Source organism: Takifugu rubripes, chromosome 11 (assembly GCF_901000725.2).
Source record: "Takifugu rubripes chromosome 11, fTakRub1.2, whole genome shotgun sequence".
NCBI lineage: Eukaryota > Metazoa > Chordata > Actinopteri > Tetraodontiformes > Tetraodontidae > Takifugu > Takifugu rubripes.
Window position 1 is genome coordinate 9,567,849 of NC_042295.1, and position 18,414 is coordinate 9,586,262.

Below are 18,414 nucleotides of genomic sequence, written 5' to 3' on the forward strand. Positions count from 1 at the left end.
AGGAATCAAAACAGCAAGCATTAAAACAGCCTTCCCACCTAAGTTTCATCAAGTTCTGGATAAGCAAAAATGTAATTGGGAATAAATAATTTAATATTTAAATACAATTTGAGCATGTGCAACTTTCTTAGTGTTTTTTTTTTTTGCTCTTGGAGCAGGGGTATTAAAAATTGGGGTTTGTGGTACATAACCCAAAAATAATTCAAACCCATTACATTGATATTACATTACATTCAAACTAATTACATTGGTTTATTTACATCCCATTCATACAGCTTTGTTTTCATTATGCCAGAGTGTCATTGAAATGGATTTTATCCAGATTGTGAAACAATTAAAAGTGTATTGAAGTGCGTGAGGGTTGTGTTTCATTATCGCTGCGCTTTTTTTTTGCAAATACTGCAATAAAAAATTGCGTTAACGCCCAGCTTGCAAAACCTGAGTCATGGGAAATATGAACGGAAACTCCACAGGATTGCACAAGTGCTTCCAATTTTTTTTAATTTCTCGTCGTCATCATCACGATGGCAGATGAACAAATCCTGCCTCAATAAGTTAGTTTTAAATAAAAGACAGTGGTGACTGACTTTCTCTCAAGAGTAACAATAACAAACCTATAAGGTTACACAGACAGTGTTTTAAAACTCATTAAAATACCTGTTAAATGGTTTCTGCCGACAGGAATGAAGCGCCGGTCTGCTTCAAACGCCCCCCTCAAATGAAACCCACAGCGGCTTAACAACCACGAGTGGGGTGAAGCAAATTAGCCCACGAGCAAAAGAAAACACCTGAATATTCTCCACAGCTAAAAACAAAAGAAACCACAGTGAGTTAAGCGTTTATCCTTCGAGCTTTGCAGCCGTGTACTCAAACTGAATGGACAAAAAAAAACAAAAAAAAAGCTTTTAAATCAAACCAAAAGGTGCTTCAACATAAATACAATCAGGACTTGTGCGCAACAACCCGGCAGTCTTGCGTTGTTGTATTTGCCTTCAAAAGAGAGTTTTAACACGTCGGTCCCCGCAAAGATGGTAAATAACGATGTCAGGGGAGCGTGGTCAGTATCTGAGCGTGTGGCAATGACACTCCATCAACAAATACATCACATAGGATCAATTCAGACATACAACTCTCAAAATAAAATAAAATATATATAACATGCTCAGCCCACGAAGCAATAATTGTTAGAATTCATGTAACACAATAAATGTTATGTCTTACTGTAAATATTACAGGAATAATCTGTCCGACTGCACCCAAAGGACTCGACCTGCTGCTATATAGAAAAATAAAAGGACTTCTGTGCATCCAGCTAATGGATGGAGGAGACATCGGGTACAGAGATTAAAATAAGCCACTGACCCAACTGGATGACAGAGGGATTGTTCCATGTTGATGGATTAACACACGTTCCCTTCCAGATGCGTCTGTCTGCATGCAAAAACCAACAAACACACGCGGCTTTCTCTCTGGAAATTAAAAAAACCAGCAAACTACACAGTTGCTATTACTGCAGATTGGGAGTGTTGGAGGGTTTTGACTCCACGTTTCACAGGTTCCTCAACTGCCTTTGCTAGAAACGTCCCTGCTTTTAAAATTCAGCTATTGGAGTTCAGGGACTCTGACACGGAGGAACGAGTGTGTAATGGTGCTTTACACAATGTATGTGGTCAAAAGAGTTGTCAGTGGAACAGAGGTGTGCAGACCACACCGAATGCTTTATTGCTTTTGCATAAATGTAACAATGAGGTAACGATGATGTCATTATGGACCAACACCAGGGTTGTTTCTCAAGTACTGAGTTGGGTCAACAAGAGAGTGAAATCTGCCTTCGCACCTCAGAGATTAATTATGATTAAGTCCGGCCTCTACGCCACAAACGTGTCGCGGCAGTAAAGATTTTACGGACGTGCTGGTCGGTGGAGTTTGAAGGAACTCTGACAATGAAATCTATCTGCATGGAAATGGAGGACAGTGGAATTAAGTCTCTAGCAGACTGCTCGCGTTAAGGTCTGCCTACATCAACCGGCGAACACTTGCGGTTGCATCGGGGGGGGCAGAAGCTCGCTCTCGATGTTGTCGGCGTCGATGGCGGACGCAGCCGCAGGCGTGGTCGCGCTGGTGGCGGGGGTTTGTGTCTCTGTGGGAAAACTCTCAAGGATGCTCTGCACCTTCTGCTCCACGTCATCCGTCCAGTCGATGAGGTCGCTCTCCAGCTGGCGGGCCTTCTCTATGACCTGCTCCTGCCTTTCCCCGAGCCCAGTCAGCACCTCCAGGCGTTTGTGGACCTGCGTCAGAGCAGCGCTGCTCGAAGAGCAGGACGACGGTCCGCAAGCTTGAGGCCAGTGTGGGGACGCTTGGCCTGACATGTAGAGCTCAAACTCCTCTGAACTGAGGTTCAAGGACTGGCCATCTAGCTTCTCGATGAAGGCCACTGCACAGCACTGGAGAGGGACGAAGAGATGTTTACAACAATACACCTCAACAGGTTATGACATCAACTATACAAAGATTCACATTCCCCATTTTGATATTTCCACATGTTGAATTATTTGTGCTGGCCTGACGCAGCAGCACAAACAAAATAACAACCATGAAAATCCTCAGCTCGGTGACATACAGCAAACACCTTTGCAGATGTCAGAGAGAGTGGAGTCGCTTTCTCACCAGATTGGTGAAATAGTAACCGTCCTCGCCGGTCATGAGCCTGCTCGGGTTGCAGAAGCGAGTAATGTACTGGATGTTGGACTGCAGCCTGGGAGGGTTTGCTTTCAGCACGATGTAGATGAGGGTAGGGAGGAAGTCGTCGGCAGACGCAGCCTCTTTCTTGCTGACTTTGATGGCGTTGAAGATGTGCTTGCTGCAGCGAGTGATGCACGCCAGCTTTTCCTTGGGCACGCGCTTAGAATCCATCTCAATCACATCTGTCGAGAGGCAGTGATTTAAGCACCAACTAATAACACGTTAAAGGAGGACTTCCTACTATAGGAACACAAACCAAGGGCGCCTACCTGTGATGGCTTTGACGACACTGTCAGACACTTCAGGGATCTCCTCATCTACCGGCACACACAGCATCTCAATGGTGACCCAATGCAGCTCTCTGGAACCGAAGCAAAACCCTCAGATAGTTTATTTTAGGGGCAATGGGCCTGTTTTTGTCTTCTTTGTGTGCTGACCTGATTCTCTTCTGAATAGCCAGATCTTTCTTTTCATCGTCTGTGGTCTCGGGACAGAACACTTCCTTGTAAAGGCGACTCATCATGTACTTTTCTACTTCATCCATTACGGCCTCCACTTGTTCTAATGAACCTAAAAGTAGTAGAGCAACAGAGACGTGTAAGAAATGTCTAATATTCAATGTCTGCACCTTCAGCAGTACCTTTGAACTGGGTCTGAAGGCGTTCTGAGAGGTTGTGGTAAAAATCCTGCACACACTCAGACAGTTCATCAGCCGCCATGTCCTGAGAAAGACAATTGGATTAGAATCATGCTTTTCAAAAGTGTGACCATGAAGTAGTTTTCATATTTTTGTAAGTAAAAGGTCTGTAACAATAATTTCCATTTGAAGCCCATAAAAATTTCAGATGTCAGATTGATACTTAAAACAAAGTTCTTCTAAATTAGACCTTAAATCTTAAGATCAATTTGAAAAAAAAAAAGAGCGCAATATCATTTCCACTCACCCGCTTATAGACCATGCTCTCTGTAAAGGCCCGGCACTGTTTAAAGATCTCCCTCCCAAACTTCAGAGGCTTCAGAAAATCAATGAACTCTCGTGTCGCATGGTCGCTCTCCACAGCAGAATGATGGCTTGCAGAGGAGCTTGGACTTGGGCTGGCCTGCACATTCTGGGGAGCAACATCTAGGAGACAACATCACAAGCGTGTTGATTACACACTACAGTTATATTAATCCACGTTAGGCTGCTACTACAATTCAATTTTTCTACGGGGATGAATAAAGTACATCTTGAATCTTGATTGCCAATTGGTCAACACTTGCATTGATGCCCAAATACAGCACAAGGGAATAGCATTAATCAGGGCTGTGCTGCACAGTCTGTGGAAGCTATTAAGGTGGAAACCGGTTAAATAATATGCTGTCAAAAAGTGGGGCTGAAGCCATACCTTTTTTTGGTGGAGTTTTTGCTGAAGGAGTGAAGAATTTTGTCACTGTATGGACTTTACTCGATTTTTCTTTACTTTTTCTTTCCTCAAACTTGCTGAAACGTGTTATGCTTGGCTGTGGTTGGGCCTTTTGCTGTCTGCTGGCATATGCTTCTTCTTCCTCTCTCTGCAGTCTGGAAAGGTAAATGACAGCTGTAACATCTGGCAGACGGACAGAAGGGGGACACTGGTGGCAGATTGACTCACCTCTCAGCAAGTGCCCAGTCTTCTTGAATCTGCTTTTGTTTCTCTCGTTGATTCTCCTCTCTCCAGCACTTTGAGCACAGGCCTCGCCAAGCCTGGTTGCCATAAAACCCACATCCTTTCGTGCAGAGCAGCTCTGATTGGTCCACATGGATCGCACGCCGCTGATTTATCATCTCTATCGGGTTAAGGAGATTGTCTGTTTGAGCCGAGAAGAGAGCGGTCAGAACTTAACCAAGACATTATATTGTGTGAATAATTACACCGTCTCGATTCTGGCTCATTTAAACTGTATCAAGGAAAAAGACTGATATATTGCTGGCTAAATTATTACTGAGTAATAGATAATTACCAGCTACCTACATCGGAATATAAAAAAATACAACACAAGCATGTCCCTTTAATACCCATCCATTTCAAAACGTTAAAGCAAATACCGTAAGAGTAGTTACACAGTGCAAAATCCTCAAGAGCGTGCTGTCTTACAGTTAGCAGTAAATGTTTACCTAAGCTAGTTTCAGAGCTAATCCCAGCTAGAAAATGTCACGAGCTCAATTATCGTTATGGTCATTAAAATGTCCAGTTAACCAGCGCGGATTTGTGTGAACATACGCTTTTACTCGCTGTGTCGCAACACTCATTAACTCGATCGTTGCTCCAGCTCCAGCTTATTTGTAGCGAATTTAATTCTTTAGCCAGGCAGCTAACTTTGCCCCACCGCCATTTTGTAAATTTCTTTCTCTGTGGTTCCCCCTCTGGTTGGATAGTTGTTTGGCGCCGACTTGCGGTCACTTTACTTCACTTCAACTATAAATAGGACAACTGTTCTCAATATGTTCTCTTTCTGGTTTAAATAAAATATGACAATTCTCGAAGTAAATGTCAGAGACTTCTTGTGCGCAAAATGACTGTATAAATTATAACATGTAGATTATAAAATAATAAATATTAAGTGACCTAACGCATGAGACATATTTCATGTCAGAAGACTAGTATTATTGTGACGTTATTGGACTTTCATAGCGTAAAGGTCACTGCTACATTAACCGGAAGCTGCTGTGGTACCCAACATCTGTCAAGCTGTGCAGTTGTGCAGAAACTTTTCCACTGACAGAAGAACAGCCCCAAACGCTTTAAGATTTGAGATTCTATCGCGGAGATTCACGGATCCACTGATTTCTGAGAAATGGCAGGTAGGTGATGGCGATATGTGAAAACTTTAATCTTAATCCAGATTAAGAATCCTGTAGAAATCTCTTAAATATCGCTGTAAATGATGAGAGTGATACCATCACTTCAACCAAAAAGTTGGTCTTTCTTTAAAATTAAGACTTTTTTTTTAGTTTTACATTTGCTCATTAGACCAGAAGTGTTGAGTTTAGATACTGGAACGCACCGATTTAGGATTTAGAAGGATGCCTCTATACGTATTCACAACATTCCAATCTTGGGTTTAGCATTTATTTCAAGAGTTGCTGACCAGCAATAATTGCCACATGCCTTTCATACAAAAATGACTCGCCATCACATCGGAAGGAATTCATTTATTTGCTATTGTATCTGATATGGTCCCGTCTAAGAGCTCAATTATATGCAAAATAAAAGGGGGAAAAAAAACACCCCTTTATTTTTTCCAGGAAATGAAGTGATGCAACAGATTTAACTCTGTTTCAGAAATATATAAAGGTTTTACGTAAATGAGAGGCCATTTATACATTAAAAATGCATTGGCTACATTTCAAATTTGGTTTAACTCCAAAGGAGGTGATTACTGATTTTTGCTGCCATCATAGTCACGTATGTGAGGTGCTTGTTTAAGGTTTGAGCCAAAAAGTGTAGAATAATCTGAATTCCCTCTTCCAGGCCAGCTGGACAGCATCAGGCTCATGTTTGTGGAGAAGGTCTCCACCCAGATGATCAACCAGCTCCTGGATGACATCTTTATGGACGGCATCGTCAGCGAGATGGAGAAAGAGTCCATCACTGAGGAGAGTAACATCAGATCCGATAAGGCACGACGGCTCATCGACTCGGTGAGGAAAAAGGGGGAGAGAGCCTGCAAGAAAATGATCTCTCACATTCAGAGCAGAGACCCTGAGCTTTCTGCAGTGCTGGGTCTGTCCTGTGGTCATCCTGCTCCACCAGGTGAGCTCAGAGGTCAGCTGGAGAGCCCCGCATGACACCTTATTTCAAACTGACAGAATCGTTTCCTTCTGTTTTCAACCGCAGAGCCCCAGATGGAAGGTCAAGGGTCATCTTCAACTCCCCCATCAATCGATGTGTTCTGGAAGGAGAAACAGAGCGACAAAACCGTGAGCGAGCTCTAAAAAACAAGATTTAACCCCACAAAATTACAAAAGTTTCACCTGGCAATCACTCTCTTCTTTTACAATCATTTCAGGTCTACCCTGGGACCAGAGAGGCCATCAACAATCGGGTGGCTCTTTTAATTACTAACATCACCTTCTTCCATCAGTGTTTGAACCGAAAAGGTGCCGAGAAAGACGAGGAGAACATGGAGACGCTGCTCAAAGGTCTCGGGTACGAGGTGGTGAAATACAGAAACCTCACAGGACGGGTAGGTGGTGCAAATGAGATTAAGCATCTTCGTGTCTGTTTCCACGTCTGTTTCCACGTCTGATCGTACTGGTGTCATCACAGGCGATTGAAGACGCCGTCATTGATTTCTCGAAACGCCCCAAACTCAAAGACACGGACAGCGTGGTGGTGGTGATCATGTCTCATGGGAGACTGGGAGTTGTTGCTGGGGTCAGCACCCAGAGCCCGACGTTTGAAGATGACCACTTCTCCCTGGACAAAATGTACAGGCTTCTGGGCCCAGAGCACTGTCCGGCGCTGCTCAACAAACCCAAGATCATCATCATCCAGGCCTGCAGAGGAGGTGATGACCCTCTCAGCTCACGGTAACCCGACGGTGCTGCTCCTAACTTTAAAAATGACTCGCTTGTGCTTCAGATGAAAGGGGAGAAATCATTTTTAATGACCAGCACCCGCCCGAGAACCCTCCTGTGAGTGATGATGCAAACATCCAGGAAGACGCGATACGGATCGAACACAAGGAAAAAGACTTTGTTTCCCTTCTCAGCTGCACTCCAGGTGAGTTAGTGTGAAGGACATCAGTACAGGTGGAAGTAAAAGTATATAAATCATTAAAAAGGCCGATAAAGGAGCACTTCATCATCAATGGCGCCAAATACTGAAGTTAGAAAAGTTTCACAGCAATAAACTGAAGCAAAAATAAACGTTAATATTCAATTATTTTAGGGTGTGTCGGTTAGTAAAGAACAACTCAAAATATTAACTGTCGATTATTATTTTTGGACATTCTCTGCTAACGTCTCCGTCTAGATACCGTTTCGTATCGAGCTCTCGCCAAAGGGTCGTTTCTGGTCCAGGTCCTCGTGGACGTGTTTAACGCCTCGGTGGAAAGAGACGACCTCGAAGAGCTGTTCAGAAAAGTATGTTTCCCAGCTGAATGTCGGCCGTGCCGATGAAACGACGCTCATATTTTTGCTTTGTGGACCGTCTGACCCAAACACAGGTGCAGCATCGCTTCGAAGACTTTCCCATTGGCAACAGGAGGCAGATGCCGACCAAGGACAGGGGCACCATGACCAAGCGCTTCTACTTCTACCCAGGCCTCATCTGATGTCAGGACTGTATCACCGGGAATCATTTTAAAGGAAATAACATGTTTCACATGCCCGCAGTAGCTTGACTGCTCTGAATTATTTTACATTTTTTTGGTCCCTTGTCTGTAGCCGACAGCTGAACCCGAGAAATCTTTATGGTTGTGGTGAAAAAGGCAGAAACCAACAGGAAACTGTCACATTTAGTGCTGCAAACGTTCCCTGAAAGATGAGTAGAGAGTAAACTGTGAGCCATTTTTACAGAAATGCCTTGATGACATTTAAAATGCTGGTGACTGCATTTGTTGGTTTCAGCTCAAACGTCTAAAGTCAGTGACAACTTTAGGAATGTCTAGTTATTTTTTTAATGAACCAGGCCTTTAATAAGTTGGTATATTTAAAAGTAAATTATATTTCAGTGTTTTTTAAATAGGGATTTACGAGCATAATGATGTAAGTGTGCTGAAATTTTATTCCCAAGAGGGTTTTTAGACCTGATTCTCAATTATGGATGTAAATTACAACTTATCTCTAAGAATTCTACTCTTCTCTTCGGGTTAAAATAGGTTGAGAGCTTTTCAGATATAGAATTAAGGAAAACCTAATTACTGGTAAGTATTTTTCTGATGCATTTTCTTTTTTCTAAACCACAGAATACAAAGCGACATCGTGTTCCATGACTCAAACAGACTGTATGTATTTCATTTATTTACTGTATTAACAATTATATTGCAAACATTAAATATATTCTGTGTCTTCCTTAGTGCAGTTGAACAGAATATCTCATTATATTGCCAAAGATCATTCTGTGAAGTCAAACAGTGCACTGCTGCACAGAGTGGGGGAAATCTGAAGTGTATGAGTTGTTAAGACCATTCTAAGATGCGTTTATGACCCACACATCAGGCACTCGTCCCTGTTCTGCAGAGAGCACACCATCGCGGCCATGTTGCGTTCTTTGACCTCCTCCTCAGAGGCCTTGACCGGGTCCTGTGTCTCTTTCAGCTTCTCCTTGTTCAGAGTGAACTGGATGGGGTTGGCAGCAGGCTTCGTCCTCAGATAGTACATCCCCGTCTTCAGACCCTGACGGAAGCAAAAGTTCATTTTAACACGCGGTTGCAGCATTTAAACGCCTTATTCTGGTCTCTGAACGACTTACTTGTTTCCAGCCGTAGAAGTGCATGCTGGTTAGTTTGCCATAGTTGGGCTCTGCGATGTGGATGTTCAGAGACTGGCTCTGGTCGATGAAGGCGCCGCGGTCGGCTGCCATCTTGATGATGGTTTTCTGGGAGATTTCCCACACAGTTTTATACAGCTGCTTCACGTCGTTTGGAATGCCGTTGATATTCTGTAAAACCGAGGGGAAGAAAAGTTAGTTTCCACTTGTTGCAGAGAAAATAACACGAGATGTTCAATTTCAAGATTACCTGAATGGATCCGTTGTGAGCGATGAGCTTATTTTTCATGTCCTCGTTCCACAACCCCCTCTCCGTCAGGTCTTTGAGGAGGTGAGGGTTGACAATCTGGAACTCCCCGGACAGGACCCTGCGGGTGTAGATGTTGCTGGTGTAGGCTTCGATAGACTCGTTGTTGCCCAGGATCTGGGCGGTTGAGGCGGTGGGCATCGGGGCTAAGAGCAGACTGTTCCTCACGCCGTGCTTGGCGATTTTTTCCTTTAGCAGCTTCCAGTCCAACAGGTCGGTGGGCGTCTTCTCCCACATGTCGTACTGAAGGATGCCCTTGCTGACCGGGGAGCCTTCGTAGGTTTCGTATGGCCCGAGCTCGGCAGCCAGCTCGCAGCTCGCCTCGAGGGCTGCGTAGTAGATGGTCTCGAAGATCTGGGTGTTCAGAAGCTGAGCTTCGGGGCTTTCGAACGGGTAACGCATGAGGATGAATGCGTCGGCCAAACCCTGGACACCGATTCCTATTGGCCTGTGGCGCTTGTTGGACTTCTCAGCTTCGGGCACTGGATAGTAATTAATATCTATGATCTTGTTCAAGTTTTTGACAACTACCTTGGTCACAGCAGCTAGTTTTTGAAAGTCAAAAGTCCGCTCAGCGGTGACGTACATGTTGAGTGCGACGGAGGCCAGATTACAAACCGCTACCTCGTCGCTGCTGGTGTATTCCACAATTTCTGTGCATAGATTGCTGCTCTTGATGGTGCCCAGATTCTGCTGGTTGCTCTTCCTATTGCAGGCATCTTTGTAGAGCATGTATGGAGTGCCGGTTTCAGTCTGGGACTCTATGATGGCATGCCAAACCTGCTGGGCCTTCACCACACGCTTGACGCGGCCTTCTTTCTCGTATTTGGTGTAGAGCTTCTCAAACTCCTCCCCCCAGCACTCATTCAGCCCGGGACATTCGTCTGGACACATTAGAGACCAGTCCTGGTTACTCTCCACCCTCTTCATGAACAAGTCAGGGATCCACATACCGTAGAAAAGGTCTCTGGCTCTCTGCTCCTCTTTTCCAGTGTTCTTCTTCAACTCCAGGAAGTCAAATATATCGGAATGCCAGGGTTCCAGGTACATGGCGAAAGCCCCAGGCCTCTTGTTTCCACCCTGGTCCACATAGCGTGCGGTGTTGTTGTAAACTCTCAGCATGGGGACAAGCCCATTGGAGTTGCCATTGGTGCCAGCGATGTAACTTCCCGTAGATCTGATGCAGCTGACGGCCACACCGATTCCTCCAGCCGACTTGGAGATGAGCGCGCACTGTTTCAGCGTGTCATAAATGCCCTCGATGCTGTCATCCTTCATGGCGAGCAGGAAGCAGCTGGACAGCTGTGGCCTGTTGGTACCTGCATTAAAGAGTGTCGGGGAGGCATGGGTGAACCACTTCTCTGACAGCAGGTTGTAGGTTTCAATCGCTGCATCAATATCTGTTTGATGGATCCCCACAGAAACCCTCATGAGCATGTGCTGCGGTCGCTCGGCCACTTTGCCGTTGATCTTCAACAGGTAGGACCGCTCCAGGGTTTTAAAGCCGAAGAAATTGTATGAAAAATCGCGGTCATATATTATGGCCGAGTTCAGGCGGTCTTTGTTCTGGAGGACGATGTCAAGCGTCTCCTTGGAGACCATGGGAGAGTGACGCTTATTTAGTGGGTTTATGTAGTTGTACAGGTCCTCCATCACGTCACTGAACACCTTCTTTGTCTCCTTGTGCAGGTTTGAGACGGCGATCCGTGCAGCGAGGATGGCGTAGTCAGGGTGTTTGGTGGTCAGAGTAGCAGAGATCTCTGCTGCCAAGGTGTCGAGCTCCACCGTGGTGACTCCATTGTACAAACCCTGGATCACCTTCATGGTAATCTGGGCTGGGTCCACAAAGTCAGCGTTTAGGCCGTAGCACAGCTTCTGGATGCGAGAGGTGATTTTATCGAACATGACGCGCTCCTGGCGTCCATCTGTGTAAAAGACACATGACACAAGTTCAATAATGTCCCTTAAATCACCTTAATCTCTAGCTAAATCAGATCTGAGCATGAACTGGTTAATCTGATTCAAATACAAATACATTCACAAAAGAATCTGAGCTGTAAAATTGATTTAAGATCCAAGTATATAAAGACGTCGCTCTCAAATGACTATGTAATACTTTATGTACATTTATCGTTTGACTCGATCCATTTATCAACAGCAAAAAACAAAACAAAAACCAATGTTGAGTATCACGAAAAAAGAAATCGAAGTGATTCACTGTAATAAATGTAGAATTTTGTCATTTATTCTAACTTAAAGCTGAGCTTTAATCTGTTGTGCTGGGACTTCGACAGAGAGAATTCAAGTTGGTCTTTTGGCGCCAACGAAGACAAAGACGTTTGTCCAGCCACAGCAGCTGTATTTATCTAAAGTCTTTGGGCTGTATCGACACAATCACTGCCAACCTAAATGTCGGACACCGTTTCACCGTTTAAGAGAAGTTTGCTGGGTGAATGAGACAATCTGTGGAGCCCGTTTATGAGGATGACGTAGGAACTTAAGAGCTAGCGAAATCCGCAAGTTTATTTCACTTCATCGACACAAGTGATAACGTATGATTCAGTTGTGGGGTATGACGTCAATCTTAATAATAATAATTTTAAAAAAACCTGCATTCTGATAAGTTATGATGGACACTTTCTCTGGAGTTTAGCTCTGTGCTAATCAAGGCCTTTCAGTTAGTCACATTAAATCAAGAGGAAAACCTACCTCGCTTTACCACATGCATCCTGGCGAAATATGATGTTTCTCAGCACCAAAGAAAAGAGCAGGTGTCCGACTTAAAGGCTCACCTTTATCCTGGTGACAATAAAAACGAGAAAGTAAACACGTACAAGGAGAAGGAAGCGCGAAATACTCCCGAATAGCCCGCTAAGATCATATTTGTAAGGAAGGCGTGACTTACAGGGGTAGAGATTGACAGGTCTGTAGACCAATCAGGATAGAAAAGCGCATCGCTTCCTCCAGAAGAACGAATCAAAAGTGTGGATTTTATTTTATATTTTCCTGATTTCCGTTTCCTTGAAGCAAATCTGGCGGGACTGGAGGGAGGAAAACATACATAACTAGGTCATTAATAAAGCGTTCAACAAAGCTTGGAGTTCTGAATGACAGAGGCGAAACACCTCCTTTTTTTTTGGAGATGCTAATTTCCCTAATGGACACCCCCTAAAGGGATCAATAAAGTACTCTGATTAAAAAGACAATAGAAGCCAAATGCCCCTGTACTGAAGTGCTGAGATAATTTGCGAAAGTGTGAACATTGTCACAAAAAGGAACATGTTATTTACATTATATTATACGTAAAGCTGACATCTGGGTGTTATTATTACAGCTACAAATGTCAAACATGTAAGATGTGCAGTTCAGAGTGCAGGTCACACTCCACATCAGTTGGGGGCGGTAATGTCGCACATCGTCCCCAAAATAAAGAACCAAAGAAGAAGAAAGATGGGACGAAGAAGACCATTACCGACGTCAATAACCTGAAAAAAATGGACGTATGAAATGGATTTTGCTGCAAAACTATTTGAATGCTACAAAGCAAGCTTTCTTTGGTACGTTAAAGAAAGTTTTATATCATTATGCAGAACCAAAATCACGAAACCATTAGTTCTCGCACACCGGTTTTTAGTTATTCATAAAGCATAAATTAAACATGTCTTCGATAGAAATCGCTGCGAGGATCGCGGCTGGTACAGGGATAGAAAAGGATACGAAAGCGACGTTACAAGCCCACTGGCGGACCATGGTCTGCCCACTTTAATTCAGCTTTTTGACCGTGTTTGTGGTTCAGAACAACCTTCCTCTACTTCCTGCTTGGACATCCCTCCTCCAATGGATGTACACGTCGCTCTTTCGACCGATTGAGCAGCTACAGAGACTTTTCCAGAGACATGTCCAGACCTACTCGTAGAAACAAGTTCTTGAACCAGGGCTACGGTGTCCCTGGCTGTGACCGGGTGCGAATGCCCAGAGCCCGGTCACTTTTGTTCTGTCTCCTCGCGGTTTTGGTGCTGACGCTGATGCTGGGCGTCTACCTGTCCAACGACACCACGGGTGGACATGTGGACCGCATGCCTACCTTAGATCTGGCCAGAGACCGGGTAAGAGATGTGAGAGCTAACACCAGATGGTGTTGCATTGGCCGGACAGGACTGTGTTCCCAAATGTGCTAACGTCCAAAATGTGTTCAAAGGACCTCAAGGGAAAATAAATATATATAAGCCATATTTTTGGATTATAAACAAAAACTCTCCAACATCACCAAAGTATAATCACACATTTTCCATACATGTGGTGTCTGAACTGGATTGACTATTATTATTACTGTTAATACTATTGCGACTATTTTCTTCACGTTTTCTATCAATGAATTAATCATTTATCTCCCACTCCTAAAGTTGTCCCACAAGCCCAGTAAGTACTCCACATCCCAGATTCACCGTCTGGCCTCTCAGGTGGATGGCGCACGTCTGTGGGAGACTCTCCTGAGGCCCATCCTGATAGAGAGGCTCCCAGGTACACAAGGCAGTTTGGCCGTGCAGCAGGTGAGTTACGGCTTTGTTGAACGTTGGATCTCAGTTTCCTGTTTAATTCGGCCTCTCTGCTCTCCTCCAGCACATTTCCTCTACTCTCTCCTCGCTGTCGGCTGACTGGGTTGTGGATCTAGGCTCCTTTCACTCACCAACACCTCGTGGCCAAGTGAAGTTCACTAACATCATCGCCACTCTGGACCCATCTGCCCCTCGCAGGCTGCTTCTGGCCTGCCACTATGACTCCAAGGCTCTTCCCCCAGACCCTGTAGCCCCAGAGAGGGTGTTCCTGGGGGCCAGTGATTCAGCAGTACCCTGTGCTATGATTTTGGAAATTGTATCCTCTCTAGACATCAAGCTGAGGGATCTCAAGAAGCAGGTTTGGCTCTTTTTAACTCATTATTATTAGATCCCATTTACAACCAGGCAATAAGCACTAAACCATTTTTAAAGTGCAATTAAAGTGGCAATCATGGTAATAAATGTTGTTGCTGGGTGATAAAGAGCGTTTTAAAACTGAAGAGCAGAGGAATTCATTTGAGTTACATATTCCTAATCCAAAATGAACGGGAGGAAAAACTCTGTACAATGCGAGTCCAGCATCACGACTCCATCAGACCAGACAGGTGATCTCCTGTGATCTCATTTCATGTCCTCCCAGAAACCTCCGGTGACCCTGCAGCTGGTCTTTTTTGATGGGGAGGAGTCGTTCGAGGAGTGGACCGACACAGACTCGCTCTACGGCTCTCGTCACCTGGCCGAGCGCATGGCCAACACGCCCCACCCTGCAGGCTTGGCGCGTGCCAACATGCTTCAAGCTGTGGTGAGGAATAAATATTTGGCCATCATAGTAATACAACTGGATACACACAGTCTTTTAATGCCTGACCTAGGCAGATTAAGCTGCTCAACCTCTAAACAAACTCATAATTGTCAACCTGAGCATGTCTGTGAGATGGCTCATGATAACTGGATATAAATATAAACGCAGACTTAGTAATTCAGACCATTGTTTCTATCAGAATTGGCAAAATTCAAAGATGGGCTGGTTAAATGTGCAGAGTTTAACAAAGAAAGATGGAGTCAATCAAATTTAAGTAATGGACTCCGGTGTCTGGAATTGCAATGTTTTTGTATAAACGTGTTCCTGCATTAGCACGTATTAAGCTTAAATCAATTCCATCTCTATGAGTATCTGTATTTTCTTTTCTTAATGCTGACTTTATTTCAGAGGGATGGACATTAATTCTGGTTAGATGTGCCACCGCTGTGCAGCCCGGTTGTTTCTCAGGGTGGTTGATAGTGCGCCCAACAGCATTAAGGCTATTATTTCCTGTGAGTTCCTGTGACATTTTAAAGTTAACATTATCAGTCATCAGCTGCATCTCTAACCTTTTGCTTCCAGGACCTCTTTGTGCTGCTGGATTTGCTCGGCGGTCCTGATCCACTGATTGTAAATCACTTTCAGAACACTGAACGCTGGTTTGACCGCCTGATTGCTGCAGGTATGCATCAAATGTCCCCTCACCTGAGCATGTTGAGAGTTTCTCTTCCCTAATTATGCTCTCTACTCCTCGGGTCCAGAGAAAAGACTCCATCGACAGGGTCTTTTCACATCTCACCCCTCAGAACAAACATATTTCAGGAAGGACTTCTACCTTGGGCCTGTACAGGACGACCACATTCCCTTCCTTCACAAAGGTTAGTAGAGAGTCCAAACTCAACCAGAGCTGCAAGTTGAAGGTTTTAAATATATCTTCTTCCTCCCTCTTCTTCACATGTACCAAGGTGTCCCTGTGTTGCACCTCATCAGCACACCCTTCCCAAAGTTCTGGCACACATTGGATGACACGGAAGAGAACATGCATCGCCCCACCGTGCTGAACCTGACCAAGATCCTGGCTTTGTTTGTGGCTGAATATCTGGGCCTGTAAACACCAAACCCCAGCTGTGTGTTCTGGGCAGCCAGCACGGTTTGGACCCGAGGCCTGGTTGTGTGGCACAGTGGTGCACGTCCCATTTTACCAAAGACTATGAATGAGTGCTCTTTGTTTTTTTATAAGAACAGAAAGACAAAAGTCTTAATTTCAGTATTAATAATTTGACGTCATCATAGTCAGGGAGGCAGGGTAAAAACACATATTGTGTATTGTGTGTGTTAATTCCTGTGGAAAACAGGAGGAAACAGCCATAGCATTTATTTATTAATCAACCCCGTTAATATGATGGAGATGCACTAATGTCTGCCTAAAAAGAGACTTTAGTGGTCTCTCTGAGGAGCTGTGAATGATGTTCATACAGACAGCTACGGTGTTCTACAGCCACTTCAGAACTGTGAATGAATCTGTTGAAAATGCCTTGACCTCTGTGTGAATCCCCTTTGCCTTACTTGATGTTGCTGCCTGTAATTATTGGCTATATTGCACTTTCTGTGGCAGTGCAATAATTTTATTAGAACGTTTTTAAAATCTACTTTTACACTTCGGTGTATTGAAATGGTTATCTGTAATAAAATCTTTCTCTTTCTTTCTGTTTATGACTTAAATAAGGTGATTATTTCCATTTAACACAGCAGAACTCCAATTGAAAGGAAAAAATAACACAAACAGAACAGAGAAATTATAAAACTTTTAAAGGACAATCAGAGGATGGTGATGAAGAGGAGATGGTGGGCCAAAGTGATGGTGAGCTGGAGGAGATTGGCCTGGAGAACAAAGGTCAAGAGAAGACCTGTCCAAAAGATGCTGCAAACAGATTTAAACTGTTTGTTTTGTTTATGTAGTGTGAATATGTCGCCACAGGAGGGCGCTGTCTACGCAAGCGAACCCAGGACGAAACTATTAATTCCAGTCACACCAACATATCTTTACTTATGTCTACTCGCAATGATGCAGCTAGAAACTGCAAAGTGGACAAGTTATGTGGCGTCACCCGGCCTATGATTAAAAAATATCGTAATAAAATCTTGTCATAATTGCAGTCCTTGTTATCACGATAACTGTGCCTTTTAAATGCTTAAAGTAAAGCATTTCTTTATTTTTTTTTAAATCAATGACTTGAAATTGATTCGACCTTTAAAGCTTTGATGCTCTTTAAGTTACAATATGTGTCATAAACATTATTGAAAAAGTAGTATGTTCACTTAAATTAGAAACACCTGTTATTTCAAAGTGACTGGACTATTGAGCTAGATGACTATGGCATAGATTAAAAAGAATAATACATAAAACTGAGGATCTGGGCCCTGCTGGCTGAGCTGAGGGCCGCACACTGACCTCTGTGGTCTGGCCCTTCTGCCTCTGCTGGTGTTTCTTGAAACAGTTGTTGACCTGTGTGGTTGTGAGGCTGATAGCTGCTGCGAGCTCCTGCTTATCCCAGGTGGACGGATATGGTTTAGTCTGGTACCACTCCTGGAGAATACTCCGCGACTTTTCCTAATTAAAAAGAAACAATGTAACAAAAATGTAAACAAATCAATGGATCGATAGTGCTGCTGAAACCTTGGGACAGTAGCTGGTCTCTTTGCCGCCCCTGATAGTTCCTGGAAGAGGGAACTTCCTCCTCACATGGTACTTCCCCACAGCTCCCAGGGGCCGACCCCTCTGCCTCTCAGCCTCCGTGTAGCTCTGAGCCACAGTTGCTGCGGGAGCGGCCGGCTGTGGGGGGAGAAGGGGAAGCACCCCAGCAGCGCGTACAGGTCAGCGAAGCGGCCCTGGTGGAAGGCGATGGAGGCCTTGGCCTTCAACCCACTCTCCAGCTCCCTGGGGTGAGCGCAGGAGGGGGGAAAGAAGGGGGAGGCTGTGGAGGAAGCCCATGAGATGCTGGTTCTGCAAGAGGACCTCGCACACGCAGACAACCTGCTCTGCTGTGAAGATCATGGCTGCACATCGTCTGAGGAGCACGGCCGCTCATCTGTAAACTTAGTTCAGTCATGCATGAGACAATCCTATTAAAACAACACACACACACACACACACACACACACAGACACACACACACACACACACACACACGCACGCACACACACACACACACAGACAAACACCTTTGAATACGTTTTTCTTAAATACCATGAATGTACAATCCAAATCCTGGCAGATGGGAAGAGAAGAATCTGAACTTTCGTGAAAGGCTTATTAAAATAACATAATATAGAAAATAGAAGATATTTGTCTCTACAGTGAGTAAGATGAGGGGCCAAACATGTTTTCCAGATGTAATTAAAAATGTCAATGACAAATCATTCAAGAAACGAATTGTTAGCTATAATGACAGATAGTCTGATAGAAATGTTTATTCATCCGTCTTCCATCTGGATGTAATCGGATATAAATGACATCAATGAATCATAGTCTCTCCTGAATGGGGCAAA

General features: G+C 44.2%; 4 protein-coding genes across 5 annotated transcripts; 2 read left to right on the top strand and 2 right to left on the bottom strand.

The window, feature by feature from the left end:
• Window positions 1-484: 484 nt before the first annotated feature.
• Window positions 485-5,140, bottom strand: LOC101069905 (rab5 GDP/GTP exchange factor-like). The gene is made up of 9 exons (XM_003968348.3): window positions 4,986-5,140; window positions 4,377-4,572; window positions 4,131-4,303; window positions 3,687-3,865; window positions 3,383-3,464; window positions 3,180-3,312; window positions 3,012-3,103; window positions 2,668-2,924; window positions 485-2,444 (listed from the first exon to the last, which is right to left on the bottom strand). Exons 2-9 carry the CDS (start codon window positions 4,547-4,549, stop codon window positions 2,022-2,024), a joined length of 1,512 nt encoding a protein of 503 aa, XP_003968397.1. The 5' UTR covers window positions 4,550-4,572; window positions 4,986-5,140; the 3' UTR covers window positions 485-2,021.
• Window positions 5,141-5,420: 280 nt separating this feature from the next.
• Window positions 5,421-8,284, top strand: LOC101062626 (caspase-1-like). Its single transcript, XM_029843594.1, has 8 exons — window positions 5,421-5,566; window positions 6,237-6,518; window positions 6,603-6,685; window positions 6,775-6,951; window positions 7,035-7,275; window positions 7,350-7,490; window positions 7,743-7,852; window positions 7,936-8,284. Exons 1-8 carry the CDS (start codon window positions 5,560-5,562, stop codon window positions 8,041-8,043), a joined length of 1,149 nt encoding a protein of 382 aa, XP_029699454.1. The 5' UTR covers window positions 5,421-5,559; the 3' UTR covers window positions 8,044-8,284.
• Window positions 8,285-8,695: 411 nt separating this feature from the next.
• Window positions 8,696-12,529, bottom strand: LOC101069675 (ribonucleoside-diphosphate reductase large subunit). Of its 2 annotated transcripts, XM_011608345.2 has the most exons (5): window positions 12,413-12,529; window positions 12,217-12,306; window positions 9,451-11,432; window positions 9,183-9,371; window positions 8,696-9,106 (listed from the first exon to the last, which is right to left on the bottom strand). In XM_011608345.2, exons 2-5 carry the CDS (start codon window positions 12,233-12,235, stop codon window positions 8,912-8,914), a joined length of 2,385 nt encoding a protein of 794 aa, XP_011606647.1. In that variant the 5' UTR covers window positions 12,236-12,306; window positions 12,413-12,529; the 3' UTR covers window positions 8,696-8,911. The 2 variants fall into 2 exon arrangements, with proteins under 2 accessions (XP_011606647.1, XP_003968396.1); XM_003968347.3 differs by lacking the exon at window positions 12,413-12,529 and having other exon boundaries at window positions 12,217-12,398.
• A 407-nt stretch (window positions 12,530-12,936) lies between these two features.
• On the top strand, window positions 12,937-16,587 carry qpctla (glutaminyl-peptide cyclotransferase-like a). Its single transcript, XM_003968397.3, has 7 exons — window positions 12,937-13,613; window positions 13,911-14,057; window positions 14,128-14,421; window positions 14,704-14,865; window positions 15,448-15,547; window positions 15,627-15,743; window positions 15,831-16,587. Exons 1-7 carry the CDS (start codon window positions 13,404-13,406, stop codon window positions 15,974-15,976), a joined length of 1,176 nt encoding a protein of 391 aa, XP_003968446.1. The 5' UTR covers window positions 12,937-13,403; the 3' UTR covers window positions 15,977-16,587.
• The last annotated feature ends 1,827 nt before the right edge of the window (window positions 16,588-18,414 follow it).